The sequence below is a fragment of the Centroberyx gerrardi genome, chromosome 3, assembly GCF_048128805.1.
Source record: "Centroberyx gerrardi isolate f3 chromosome 3, fCenGer3.hap1.cur.20231027, whole genome shotgun sequence".
Classification (NCBI taxonomy): Eukaryota; Metazoa; Chordata; class Actinopteri; order Beryciformes; family Berycidae; genus Centroberyx; species Centroberyx gerrardi.
The window spans coordinates 28,467,485-28,482,671 of record NC_135999.1 but is presented as its reverse complement, the minus strand read 5'-3'; the positions used below and the strand labels follow the sequence as shown (position 1 = coordinate 28,482,671).

The 15,187-nt window shown below is 43.6% G+C and overlaps 1 protein-coding gene across 1 annotated transcript; it reads left to right on the top strand.

The window, feature by feature from the left end:
- The first annotated feature begins 2,528 nt into the window (after window positions 1-2,528).
- Window positions 2,529-13,547, top strand: LOC144538411 (B-cell receptor CD22-like). Its single transcript, XM_078282441.1, has 10 exons — window positions 2,529-2,622; window positions 5,091-5,447; window positions 7,289-7,516; window positions 8,064-8,333; window positions 8,418-8,678; window positions 10,699-10,959; window positions 11,740-11,824; window positions 11,922-11,982; window positions 13,050-13,258; window positions 13,466-13,547. Exons 1-10 carry the CDS (start codon window positions 2,568-2,570, stop codon window positions 13,545-13,547), a joined length of 1,869 nt encoding a protein of 622 aa, XP_078138567.1. The 5' UTR covers window positions 2,529-2,567.
- The last annotated feature ends 1,640 nt before the right edge of the window (window positions 13,548-15,187 follow it).

Here is a 15,187-nt window from a genome sequence, read left to right as displayed (position 1 = left end):
AGTCGATGGTGGTCAGCCCGAACTGGCACTTGGCTGGGTTGACGATCAGCCCGTGCTGGCTGAGCCGCTCGAAGAAAGTCCGAAGGTGGGACAGGTGTTCGGCTTTGGAGGTGCTGGCGATGAGGATGTCGTCCAGATAGACGAAAAGGAAAGGCAGGTCCCGTAGCACCGAGTCCATGAGGCGCTGGAAGGTCTGTGCGGCGTTCTTAAGGCCGAACGGCATGCGCAGGAACTCGAACAGTCCGAATGGGGTGATCACCGCCGTTTTGGGGACGTCCAGCGGGTGGACGGGCACCTGGTGGTATCCACGAACGAGGTCCACTTTGGAAAAGATGACTTTCCCCGCCAGGTGGGCAGAAAAGTCCTGGATGTGCGGAACCGGGTAGCGGTCCGGTGTCGACACGTTGTTGAGGCGGCGGTAATCGCTGCACGGGCGCCACCCGCCGTTGGGCTTCGGGGCGATGTGGAGGGGTGAAGCCCACGGGCTGTTGGAACGGCGAATGATGCCGAGGGGCTCCATAGTCTCGAAATCCGTCCTGGCGATGGCGAGCTTGGCCGGGTTGAGGCGCCGGGCCCGGGCATAGACCGGGGGTCCAGTGGTGGCGATGTGGTGTTCCACCCCGTGCTTGGCAGTGGATGACGAGAAGATGGGGTGCGTGAGGTCCGGGAACTCGGCGAGAAGACGGAGAAACTTGTCCGCGGTGGAGAGCATGCTAGACAGTCTGATGGAGTCTGCTCCGCTGAGTGTACACGCGTATGAACTGAAGGTGACAGCGTCGATCAAGCGGCGGTGTTTGACATCCACCAGCAGTCCATAGGCGCATAGGAAATCTGCGCCGAGGAGGGAGACGGTCACTTTCGCCGTGACAAAGTCCCAGCCGAACCGCTGTCCGCCGAAACACAGCGCCACGTACCCCGTGCCGTTGGTGCGGATGGGGCTGCCGTTAGCGGCTTCCATGGGGGGGTCGTGTCTGCCGGCCAGGATGTCCACTCCCGATGCGGGCAGGACACTCCTCTGCACGCCCATGTCGCACAGGACACGCCGTCCGGAGATGGTGTCCTGGATGAACAGCAGCCTGCCTGTTCGGCCGACGCTCAGGGCCACTACTGAGAACCTGCCCACCGCTTGGCTTTGGGCCCAAACTTTGCATGGTAAAAACACAGGCCGGGGTCCTGCCACCGCCGAGGAGCTGTTGTTGTGGCGGCGACTGTTGTACCTCCAGGCAGTGGTGAAAGACCTGGGGCAGGAAGCAGCGCGACCGCGCAGTGTTGTTGACCAGCCAGGAAAAATTGATCAGCCTCCTCGGCCAGAGCACGGCAGTCAGTGATGGCGGTGATGGCCAGGGCAGCCCGTACCTGGGAAGGCAGCTGTCGCAGGAACAGGTGGACGAAGAGGAAATCGGGTCTGTGCCCACCCAGGAGATCCAGCATTCTGTCCGGCCTTGCTGTCGCTGAGGCCTTGCAGAGAGAAGAGCCGGCTAGCCCGCTCGGCGTCGGAAAGTTCAAAAGCTCTCAACAGGTGGGCTTTGGGTGTCTCATATTTATCCTGCCGCGGGGGAGTTTTGAGGAGGTTCACCACTCGGGATGCAGTTGAACTCCCGAGGGCCGACACCACGTAAAAGTATCTTGTGGCGTCCGCGGTGATCTCCCGAAGCGCGAACTGCGCTTCCGTCTGGCGAATCAGGCTGAGTCCAACGATTCCCAGAACTCCGGCAGTTTGAGGGAAACTGCGTTAGTCGCCATGTTCGTGAAGAGCTGTCACTGGAAACGTCCAGCAGACAAACATCGGGGTCACCAGTGTAGAAGTGGCAGGAATGTGGAGACGGACAACTTCTCTCGTTGACTACACCAACTTGTGTGTCATTTATTTGAAACCCACAGAGCAAGACAATTTACATCGCGCTGCCCAAAAACACAACAACACTACGTCGAGCTGACGTCACTAAGAAAACCAGACTTTCTTAAAGGGACCGTGTCTCCTTAACCCTGAGAAGCACACAATATAACTGCGTGTGTTAAACAAACCACAGATTATGGTGAATAATGTCCAAAGAGTCCGCCACACTAGACCGATATTAATCAGTTCATCAGTTTGCAGCAAAACTAGCCATTTCTGCTATTAAACTTGGTGATTTACCGGCATGCTGCTTTCATGCATGTTAATGATGTAAAGAGGAAGGAAGCCTGCTCTTACCATCTTGTTTCTCTCCTGTCTACAAACTGTGTCAACCACAGAAGAGCACATCCTTCTCCACTGTAAGTTCTATCAGAGAAATTGTGTTTTAATGTTTTGTTTTATGGCTTATTGCTTAAAATTTAACAGCCATTTGAAAAGTTATCATGCGGGATTTAATATTATTTTGGAGAACCCAACTGCCCAATTGCGTTAATACTTTGTTCAATGACAAGGGTAATGATAGAGTACAGTAGACGGCACATTGCTAAATATTAGTATAGTTGTGTTTTTGATGTGATAACTGATATATTTCTCATGTTATGTATATTAACTCCCTGCTGATGTGTTTTAACGTCTCTGAAGCCTCGACAGAGAGAGGAGAGGACCAGCTATGAGTTTTACAGCGGCAGCAAGTGGATTTGTTGTCTTCCTTCTGTCTGTGCCAGGTATTGTACATTTACATTTTCATTTTAGGCATTTTGCTGGCATACTCTGTAAGAGCAACATACAGAGAGTGTAAGGGTAGAATAAGCTTAAATTCCCAGCTGCCTAGATTGCATTATATTTACTATTCAAAGCATCAATACTAAGGAGTGCAAAGGTCGAGGCCTCACTGCCCTGACCATCAGTCTCTTTGTACAAGATGCAAAAAACAAAAGTAAGGCTCTGTTGTGATGTGATGTATATCTTTACAACTTTACAACATCAGACCTTCTCTTCCATTTCTTTAAAACTGGAGGTTCTTGAGTGTCTGTGTGGTTTGTTTTAGTGTTCAAATCCTAGAATCATCTTTATCTGTCATACAGTGAACATACAGTATCCTGTGTTGTGGTCATGACTGAAGCCCTCAGTTTAAGTCTTCACACAAGCGATGCCTCTCTTTATCCCTTTACCTACAGACTGTCAATTGTAAAGTGTTGTGCACATTAAAGACAGTGTGGGAAATGCTATTTCAGTGCAACCGGAATTGCATTTGGTGGTTCAAAAAAAATTCAAAATGGACTTGTGTTTATTCATCTAAAGTTCATCTCCAAAAGGCTACATGTCCATGTTGAGGGAAAAATGAATCATTCACGAGCTAAAATATAGAGAATCCCACCAGCAGCCAGTGTTATTACTTTCACATTTACAAGTACTACTTTCTTTTAAAAAGTACCGCAATTTGTGTTTTGTTGTTTAGTGAGAATATGTGTGACTATTCATGGCAGATATCTCCTCATTTCTCATGGCAGATTTCTCATTTGCCAACTTTAACTTTACTTTACTATGTCAACATTATTATTTTCTTATCATACATCTGTACCAAACATCAGTGTGTGCCGTGTGCATTTATGGTTAATACTAATGGGCGTTTGGATCATCTAGGTGTCACATAGTGACTTTGAATACTTTCCTACAGCTCAGTGATCAGCATTTATCTACAGTTTCTTGTCACACAGCAGCAACATGACCACAGTGTCAACAGGGAGGGAACAAACAGAGTGTGAACAAACCAAAGTACAGACTCTATTTTATTTCATGCATCTCGCCCTTCTCATTATTTATGTTCTACCTTTTATCCTGTTCAGTAAAACTGCCTCATGGTCCACTGGTCCAATGCATTCCTGTTCCTTCTCTACACCTCCATACTGTACGACACCCTGCCTCAATCCACATAACAACTAACTGTAGAAAGCATGTGTACATCTTCCACTGTCCTTTGCACTGTAAATTCATAATATGTATGACTGAACATACAGTTTGTCTGTAGACTGCCCTGAGCCTGTGTTCGCCCTGGCTTAACCCAGAGCTGACATTATAAACATCAGAAACTTTATATATATGTATAGCCAATTTCAAAATAGAAGTTACAAAGTGCCCAACAAACAGGAAGTGAAAAGAAAGGGGAACAAAACAAAAAAGTTCTACAGAACAGGTCCCAGGTTTTTACTTCATGAACTGAATACAACAGTGAAGTACTGCTGCTTTACTGCTCCACCCCTGAGAGAAATTGTTTGGAAAATGTATTTTTCTGAATTTCTTTCCCTTTTATCAGCTGTCAGAACACAACATGATCTGGCAATTGACTGTTTGGAAGATGTTTGTGTTACATTTAAGACACACTGTAGGCATTTGGCTGACACCTTTAACCCCAGTGACTTCAAGTGAGCACAACAGCAGAAAGCACTTAAAGGAATAGTTCACCAAAATAATGAATATTCTGTCATTATCTACTCACCCTCATGCCAGATGAAACACGGGTGAAGTTTGTTAGTCCATATAACACAACTCTGTAGCAGCGTTCTCCAAAACAACTGAAGTGAAAGGGGTCCGGTTCTTTAGAGTTCCAAAAAGGGCAAAAAATGACAATAAAATTATTTCATACAGCTTGTGCAGAATAATCCAAGTGTTCTGAAGCCAGGCGATCGCACTGTGAGTGTAAAATATCTATATTTACTCCATTATTTCACTACTGCCGTTGTCCTTGCGTGTCCATGCTCTGCTCAACGAGACCGCACAACCTTCCAGCAGTGTAAACTATTCTGTTAAATGGAAGCCACAGCACTCAGAGATATTAAATATTCCTGTGTCCCTAGAATGATAATGTATTATATTCAAGTCTTACAAGATGCATATTCAGTTCTACTTAGATAGATGCATGATGAGGAACTTCTATGACAGCTGCTGCAGCACTTGTTATTCTGAGGAGTTTGAAGCTCGCCCACGTTCCCTTTTCCCGAAAGCATCTTGGTACAAAGATCCTCTTTGTCTCATTGACTTACAGTGGACCTGAGATGATGTGAGTGCCAAAGTGGTTTTGGGAAGTGTGTATCTAGCAGGTTCACAAACTGCAGCAGCTCCACTACAGATGAATGTCTGTCCTCTAATGTTTTTATGAATCTGATTCTGGTTTCTGATGTGCTCTGTGTTACAGTGGTACAGGGTCAGGATGACTGGGGAGTGACTTACACTCCTACTGAGATCTGTGCCTTAAAAGGATCAACAGTGGACATACGCTGCACCTACAGATACCCATACAGCTTAAACCGCCTTACCACCACAGTTGAAAAAACTTTATGGTTTACTAAACTGGAGGGTGATGAACCTGTGGATCTGACAACAGACTCAGAGTATGAAGGTCGTGTGGAGTATCATGGTGGTCAGAAGAACTCTATCCTGAGAATCACAGACCTGAGAGAGACTGACTCAGCTGTGTACAAGTTCAGGTTCATAACAAACCATCAAACAGGGAAATATACTGGTTCACCTGGAGTCACTTTGACTGTCACAGGTAACATTTTGATCAGATGATTTGTTAATTCAGTTCCAAATATGTGTGTGGGTGTGTGTGTGTGTGTGTGTGTGTGTGTGTGTATGTGTGGTTGAAGGTTTAGTCTCCAATGACATTTCTGTTCCTTGTTCACATATCCAGATCTCCAGGTGCAGTTGACCAGATCAAGAGTCACTCGTCATTCTACCCAGGCAGAGCTGAAGTGTCACAGCAGTTGTCGTCCAGCTGGTCGTCCTTCCTACGTCTGGTACCAGAATGGACAGAAAATTAAGGAAGGAACTTCTTCTTCTTATACAGACTACTTTGATCCTGGAGAAAGACTTTCCTGTGCTGTTAAAGGACTTGAGGCTTACCGCTCTCCTTCAGTGTGTGAGTTTACTCCACAGTGTGTCACTAACATAATGCCATCTGGTTGAGCCTTTTATCTAATTTACTGTACCATGACTGCATGTATTTAATATGGGTGACCCCAGTACAAATCAAACCCCCCACCCTGTCTGTGTTAGTGCCATGCTCTACCCATTGAGCTATACAGGAACACTGCTGCTGTCAGTTTCCCAACAACAATACAACCTGCTCTGTATCATTGCAGTAAAAGATGAAATTCTAACAATTCTGTTTAAAAACGGTTTCATCTTTCAGGTGTCCATGATGATCAAAACTGCAACAGAGTGACTTACACCGACAGAAGCATCTGTGCCTTGAAGGGCTCATCAGTGGACATTTCTTGCACATACAACACTGATGAGTATTATGTTAAATCTAAATTCTGGTTCAGCCCCAAATACGGTGATCGATGGCAGGATTCCTCACAACCTGAGGACCTTAGTGGGGACTCAGAGTATGCAGGTCGTGTTCATCAGCTTGAAGCAGGGAGAGGACGCTCCACTCTGAGAATCACTGACCTGAGAGAGAGCGATTCAGCCGAGTATCGCTTCAAATTCAAAACACCGTGGTTTGAATGGGGAAATGATTTTCCTGGTACAACTCTGACTGTCACAGGTACTGTTGAACACAAACTGATATATACAACAGCATGGTACATTTAAACTAACTGATGACAACTGGAGAATACCGTTGAATATTGTAAGAACAGTTTAATGTAAAATTGATAGAGATTATATGATCATCATGAATTTGTGTTCATCCCAATTCAGAGATTAATTGGATGATCCATTTAACTTACTAATACTCCACAGTATTTAACATCTAGGAATTGTAACTGCTATTTTGACTGTGTGTGTGTGTGCGTGCGTGTGTGTGTGTGATTGGTAACCAGGTCTACAATTTCCTAATAATTTCCTAGAAAGGAACTGTTAATTTCTTAGGAAGTTTCCTGGAAAGAACCATGAAATGATGTAGTGGTTATATAGGAAATGTAAGGAGCAGTCTGGTGAGTCGATAAGATACTGTCAATTTCTAAAAGAAGTTCCTGGAAAGAACTGCAAAACTATAAACTGTTTATTGGAAAAATAATAGGTAGAGGTCAATTATCAGAAGTCATTATTCATAGAATTATATAATATAGTTATTTGTTGAATTCTTAATTTTAGTTAATTTCTAATTTTCTATATAACTACTACATAATTTCATGGTCCTGTCTGGGAAACAACAGAAGAAATTGGAGGAACTTACCATCTACCATTGAACTCTATATTTTAACTATATTTTCCTTATAATTAGAACATCATTTCATGGTTCTTTCCAGGAAGCTTCCTAAGAAATTAACAGTTCCTCTCTAGGAAATTATTAGGAAATTGCGGACCCGGAAAATAAAGTGTTACCGTGTGATTGAGTATTTAGTCTCCAATGACATTTCTGTTCTTTGTTCACAGATCCAGATCTCCAGGTGCAGGTGACCAAATTATCAGTCTACCAGTTTTCTACCTGGGCAGAGCTGAAGTGTCACAGCAGTTGCCGTCTAGCTGGTCGTCCTTCCTACGTCTGGTACAGGAATGGACAGAAAATGAAGGAAGGAACTTCTTCTTCTTATTCAGGCTACTTTTATCCTGGAGACAGTTATTCCTGTGTTGTAAAAGGACTTGAGGATTTCCGCTCTCCTTCAGTGTGTGAGTTTACTCCACAGTGTGTCACTAACATAACACCATCTGGTGGAGCTTTTTACCTAATGTACTGTACCATGACTGCATGTATTTAGGTCAGGCTATGTAGAATAGGTATGCTGTTATGTCTTGCTTTAATCTGCTTTTGTGTGTCTTGTGTTTTCCCTGATGTTTGTCCTATATCATTCTGTTCTATTGTTGATTCTTGATCAGTTATATGTTTTTAGGCTCATTTTCTGTAAAGTCCTTGGAGACATGCATGTGATAAAGGACCATATAAATAAACAAACTTGAACTGGATTTAATATGGGTGTGACCCCAGTGGGAATCCCCTCCTCCCCCCCTCAGTTTGTCTTTCTGAATATTTGACTCTTTCAATTATTTAACCTTTGCACTTCATCAACATAACTATCAGCTTCATTCACAAGCCTGCTTCTCTAACCTTCAGGATCCTGCCATCCCACAGCTATGAACTATTAACCTTTTAAATAAGTTCCATGATAAAACACGTCCTCATCTTGAAGTTAATGTGTGTTAATATCATATATTCCAGATGCTCCGAAGGTTCCTTCAGTGTTGGTGAGTCCCTCTGATGAAACAGTGGAGGGCAGTTCAGTGACTCTGACCTGCAGCAGTGATGCCAACCCAGCAGCTACTTACACCTGGTACAAGGAGAATGGAAATCCAGACCATAAAGCTTTGAAAACAGGACCACAGCTTGACTTTGTTTCCATCCAGTCCTCTGACTCTGGAGAGTATTACTGTGCAGCTGAGAATGAGTTGGGGGGAAACAGATCTGACTCCATCTCTATTAATGTGACATGTGAGTGAAACTGCTGTAAAAGCAACAAACATCTTAAATCTGTCAACTCTTTTTTAACCATCCATGTTAATCCATGTCCTCCAGATGGTCCCAAGAACACTTCAGTGTTGGTGAGTCCCTCTGGTGAAACAGTGGAGGGCAGTTCAGTGACTCTGACCTGCAGCAGTGATGCCAACCCAGCAGCTACTTACACCTGGTACAAGGAGAACCGAACACTGCATCAAGGACCAGAGGAAAGTTACAGTTTCACCTCCATCAGCTCTGAGGACGGCGGGACGTACCACTGTCAATCTGAGAATCAATACGGACAGTTCAACTCTTCCTCTCTATTCATAGATGTCCAATGTAAGTAGAAAACATTAGCAAGTCTCTTAGGCCGACAATGACTTTACAAGAACATTATGACACTCTAGTCATGCAAACCCCCTGAGAACAGGGAGCTATCAATAGTGAGAGCACTAACTTACTTAATAACTTCCACCCTATATCCCTTCCCCTCCTCGACAAAATAATTGCAGGTATGAAACCCACTTCCAGCTGCCTTGACTTCATCCCAGCTATAGGCTCTTGAAGGAGGCTTCATCAATTACTGACCTTTTTGAACAAAAACAATATATTTGAAAAATTCCAATCTGGTTTTCGAGCACACTACAGAATCAGCCCCGTTGAAGGTAACAAATGATCTCATCCTTGCAGCGGATGCAGGTAATTGCTCTATTCTCATCCTCTTAGATCTCAGTGCAGCCTTCGATACTATTGATCACACAATCCTTATCGACTGCTTGCGGTAGTGGGTAGGCATCTCTGGGTCAGCTCTCAATTGTTGTTGTTTCTCGGTCTCTGTAGGCAAGTCATTCTCCACCCCTGCCTATACTCCTTGTGGGGTTCCTCAGGGTTCAATCTTAGGCCCCCTCTTGTTTTCTCTGTACATGCTTCCACTAGGTCAAATTATTCAGAAATACAACATATCTTTTCATTGTTATGCTGACGATTCACAGCTCTACCTTCTGCTCAAACCTGATAACCAGGCTAAGCTACATATACTGTTTGAATGCCTAGAGGACATTCAATCCTGGAAGGCACAGAACTTCCTCCAACTGAATGAAAATAAGACTGAGGTCTTATTGTTTGGCCCCCCTGCCTCCACTAATACCATTACCCAGAGCCTGGATCAGTTATCCAGGTATGTTAAACCACATGCCAAAAACCTAGGGGTGATACTTGATGGCGCTTTGATCTTTGATAAACAGATCAGCTCAGTTGTGAAATCTAGCTTCTTCCAACTCAGGGTTATTTCCAAAATCAGGCCTTTTCTGTCCTTCTCAGACCTGGAAAAACTAATTCATGCATTAATATCCTCCTGACTTGACTATTGTAACTCCATCTATTTTGGTATTAATCAGACTTCTATCTCCCGTTTACAACTTGGACAGAACGCTACGGCTAGATTGCTGTCCAGACGTAAAAAAAGAGACCACACCAATCCTGGCTTCACTACACTGGCTCCCTGTCCATTTCAGAATTCAATTCAAAATCCTCCTGTTTGTTTTTAAAGCATTGCATGGTCTCACCCCTGGCTACATTTCTGAACTCCTGACCCCCCACACCACTGTTAGGCCCCTTAGGTCCACTGACAAAGGTCTTGACTAAAGAAATCTGGTGACAGGGCCTTTTCTGTGTCCTAAACTGTTGAAGAGTCTCCCAGAAAACATTTGATCTGCTGATTCGGTTGACGCATTAAAGAGTCGTCTTAAAACCCACTTTTACTCGCCATCCTTTTGCTCTGATTGATCAGGTGTCTGTGGATGTATACTCATGGCTGTGTGTGTATGTGTGTGTGTGGCCATGTTGTCTACTGCTCTTATGTGTTTTTCTTTATTCTTCTTGTTTTACTCCTTGCACTTTTTTGTTGTTTTGTTCATATTCCTTGCATTTTTATTCTTGCTTTGTTTTTAACCAATCTCTGTAAAGCACTTTGGTACACACTTGTTTTGTTTTTAAATTGCTGTCCTACTATAAAATGAGGAAAACTCTGTCTGTCTGCATCCATTTTGCTCCTCAATGGGTTGGCCAATCAATCTGAAACTGCACGTGGGCATTGAGCACTGGCATAGGCAGGGACTGACGAAGCTGAGTTGTGGCACGTGCATCCCCGGGTATGGACTAGTATAAATAAACTTGAACTTGAACTTGAACCTGAAAAGCTCAAGCGCGCTTGTTCAGAAATAACAGCCCTCAGCAGACATTCATTGGCTAATCAGAATTGAGATTTCTACGAAACCGTGTAATAAGCTAACATATTATATTACTCACAATACAAATGTCTATGACTATGAATTGTGTCTCTATACATATTGTCTTCCAGATTCTCCGAAGGTTCCCTCAGTGTTGGTGAGTTCCTCTGGTGAAATAGTGGAGGGCAGTTCAGTGAATCTGACCTGCAGCAGTGATGCCAACCCAGCAGCTACTTACACCTGGTACAAGGAGAATGAATCCTCACCAAAAGCATCAGGACAGACCTTCACCATCACTGACATCAGACCTGAACACAGTGGGAATTATTACTGTAAAGCCCATAACAGAAGAGGACATAATAACTCCACTTTACAGTTGACTGTTGTGGCAGGTACACGTCCGTTCTGTACCAGAGGTCATCCATGTCATAACACACCATCTAATGTAATGCAAAATATGTCATGGGCTGCCAGGGCTGTGCACTGCCTAAACAGGGCATACCATAATTCCTCTAAGCACTGTGCATTCCAAAAAGTGTTACACACGAACGAATGAACAAGCAAACAAATCAATGAATGAGAGAGCACACAGAGCCCAGCTCTTATAGAAGCGTCCCCCGAGCACCTAAGAACACACTGATTCATTTAGCACACAACATGACACAGAGGCTTTCCATGTCTGGCGCCATCATCAGGTATACTAGAGAATTGGCTGTGTGCAAATAATGTTAATCTTACAACTAGGCAAGAAAAAGACAGATAACTGAAAAAAAGTGTTGTGATGTGAGTGTAGGTCAATTCAGTAGGCCTAATAAGCAAAAGTGAATTGAGGTTTGTTTCTAAATTTAGGTTACTATGACTCATTACTTAAAATTTCACATTTACATGAAATAGTAATTTCATATAAGAACACAGTTTACATACTGGAAATGTGTTTTTAGAATGCTATTTGTGTATTAGGAGGGCCATAATTCTGAATTATCTGAAAAAATACCTTTAGTGGTGAGTATGACATGACCCAGTTACTCATTAAGAGACAGACTTGAGAGATTTTTTATCAGCAAATATATTGTATATTGTTGTTTTTTTGTCAGATTATCAGTCAGTAATGGACCTTAACATCCTGTAATCCCCTTATTAATTGTAGATATTTTCATCTGATCTCTTCCCAGCCCCATGGAAATCAACAGCTGCTGCAGTAACTACTACTCTTCTCCTGGTTATCATACTCCTCATATTTGTCTTCCTATGGATTAGGTGAGCAAATCTGTTTCACTGTGGTTATGTTCTCTTAGACATTTAAAATTCAGTAATTTGTTCAGTTATTCAGTTGTTTGTTCATTCTCCTAACCAGAAGGAAGAGGGCCTCCAAACAACCATCTGGACCTGGACAAAGACCAGACAACGGGCTGCAGGTGAGGAAGAGGAATTAAACAATTCCAGTGCAAAAGAAAACCACTTTCCTCATGCAGTCTGTCTCCTCAGTTCAGACTGCAGAGTCACAACTTGAAAGCTCATCTGACTGAGTATCACTTCATGTCTCTCTTTCCTCTACCTTCTTCACGCAAATAAATCCTCCTCTCCCTATCACCGTCTCTTCTATCTTCCTCCTCTTGCACTCGATCAACTTCCTCTCTTGTTTATTAAAAACTTTTCTACCTTTTCTCCCTGCCTTGTGTTCCTTTACCTAGCTCTTCTCTGTCATAAATTTGCATCTTATTGAGACAGGAGTATTTGTTTCATGATCAGCGTGGGCAGTGTAGCTTTGACCCTTTCAATCCCGGTTGCTTGTCATGTTGGTGAATTTAAAAAGTGTATTGTACTGATGCATTAAATTGTATTTGGTCTGAATAAGAAAGTCAGCTAAACGTCTAAAATATAATAGAAATGTCTGCAGAGGGGGGGGTGAGGTTCACCAATCAAATTGAAGAACACAGACAGTTCCATCCACAGTAATGTTACTACTTTGAACAGAAAGGCCTCACCGATAGAGCGACCAGGAAAATTTTACAATTACAATTTGCCATTTGGCAGACGCTTTTATTCAAATCAACGTACACATGAGATTTTAATACAACACAAGCAAGGATCTAGTCAGGAGAGAACGAGAGTAAGTGCCATAAAGCTAAGTTCTGGTCCAACAGGACATAGGTGCTACGAGGCAGTGCATAGAGGCAGATAAAAATTATTATTTACACAGTCCATCAGGTAAGAAGGTGTTCGCGAAAGAGCTTTGGTAACTCATTCCACCACCAAGGAACCACAGAAGAAGAGTCTGGCTAGAGACTTGGGGCCTTGTTGTGGTGGCAGCACCAGGCGCCGCTCCTTGGCAGAGTGATTTCTTCCTACACCGTCACCCGCCCCCAGCCCCTCCCATCCTCTTGTATTTTATTTTTCCCTAAATTATATCAAATCGAGTCAAATCGAAAGCGAGTTTTCTAAAATGTAAGGTAACCTTGTCTGTGTGATGTCTACCCATCAGCTAAACCAGGGTCATGTGTGTGACACGTCAGCTGCAGCACAGACACAACCGACAGACCGGCAGGACGACCTTGACTACGCCACCGTCCACTTCTCTAAGACACAGACAGATCCTCTCTACTCCAACTTCAGGCCTCAGAGAAGAGAGGAGGAGGAGGAGACTGTCCAGTATGCTGCTGTCAACTTCAAAAGACCCCAAACTGATCCTGGGTGAGCCGGCCTTCACATTACAGCTGAATGAACCAACAAATTGGCTCACTGTCCTTGCTATGAGATTAAAAATGCATGAGTTTTAAACAATGTCCAAGATTTTTATAGATTATAACCATTTTATTACCGTTGTATTGCAATGTTCTGTTTGTTTGAACCCGTTTCTTCTTATCTTCAGAATGCACTCATTTATTTTTTCCCTCTCAGAACCAGAAGCCAGGAAGCTGATGAGGATCCATCTGAGCTGTACAGCACAGTCCAAAAACCCTACGCAAACCCCAGATTCTGAACCAGGGCTCTTAACTAACTTTTTTTTATCATTAGTTAAAATTATTCAAAGTGACCTTTAACATAAATAAAACATCATACAAATGATTAGATGGGCAATCATCAACCTTTTTATTTAAATTCATCTGAAAAGATTAGATTAGAGACTAGAGGTAAATCAGTCACACCACAAACAAAGGACTCTCGCAAAGCAAGGAAAACGGATGAAATAAAAACTGCTTTCAAGGAGCAGAAAACTTTTAACTGTGGTGAGCTCTTCCTCTTCCTCACCGCCTCAGTGGCTACCAGCTTGCCTGTCACCTCCCTCCGTTCAGCCCCTTTTCATTTTCCCCGTCATCATTAAACATTTCCTCCAATTCAACAAAAAGTCTCCCTCAGCCACAGCCATTTTTCTCGTATCGTAAGTTGCTTGTTGTATCGTAAGTTGCTAGTTAGCTTCGTGAGTTTAGCTTTGTCATGTCCGTTACATTACATTACATTAATACTAGCAAGCTTACCTCATTGACTTGGGTTGAATTCCCCGTTGCAGCTGCGGCTGTCGTGAGGTCAGAGGCTGGCGGTTCAGGGTCTGGATGTGCTGTGCGTTTTCCTGATGTTTGCTTTCTTGATGTAACGTTAACATTAAAATTTGCAGTACCCCACTACAGGACGCCATTGCCATTGTGTATCACTCTGACGGCCGAAATACATGACGTCCATTATAATCAACTGAAGCTGCTACACGGACCACGGACGCCGCGCGCACCCGCGCGGGCATCGCCCGGCTCATCTCTATTTTTGCGCGTCTGGTCTATTTTTTCCCCTCTGCGCGCGGCTACGCGGCCCTCAAACAGGTAAAAACTCCATAGAACTGTGCAAAAAATGAGTACAATCTGTTTAAAAATGATTAAAATAATACCTCATTGTACCAGAGGCAATGTGACGCAGCAGAGCAACCTTGTGGGTGTTTTTACATTGCACATTAAAATAAATCAATCAAATCAATGTGTATCCATGATCCTGTAGTTAAAACGATCTAGTTAATTAATTCAGTACCAGTTAATGTAGCCTACACTTCCAAACCCTGCATAACCAACTGCATTATCACTTGGCAAAACTCAACTTCATATCTCCTCAAACCACGGCTGGCACGCAACCACACGCTACAAAGACGGAGTCTGTGGAGCAGGTAAAAAACCTGCTCCGCCCCGCCTGCGTGACGCGTCGTGTCCGTGTCCGGCGGTGACAGGCGTCTGAAAGGATTTTGCGGGTCTAGATAACGTTACTTAGTAACGTTTGTGCGTGTGTGTGTGTGTGTGTGTGTGTATGTGTGTGTGTGTGTGTGTATGTGTGTGTGTGTGTGTGTGTGTGTGTGTGTTGTCAGGGAGGTTTAATAAGAACTGTGTGTGCTACACAAAACGTGCAGTCAGTTTCATTTTCATCGCCGTTCATTGTAACGTTAGCAGGTTTTTTTTTTTCCAACTCTCGTCCCAAATTCGTCCCAAAATTAATTTGCATCCTCCCCGATCCTATTTGTATCGGCCCCGGGACCACGGGAGGTCCTTAAGCTCGAGCCCTGACTTTCTGGTCTATTATTAAGACATGGTGCTATTTGATCTTTATTTAAGCAGGTAGCCACAATGAGATTAAAATTCTGTTTCT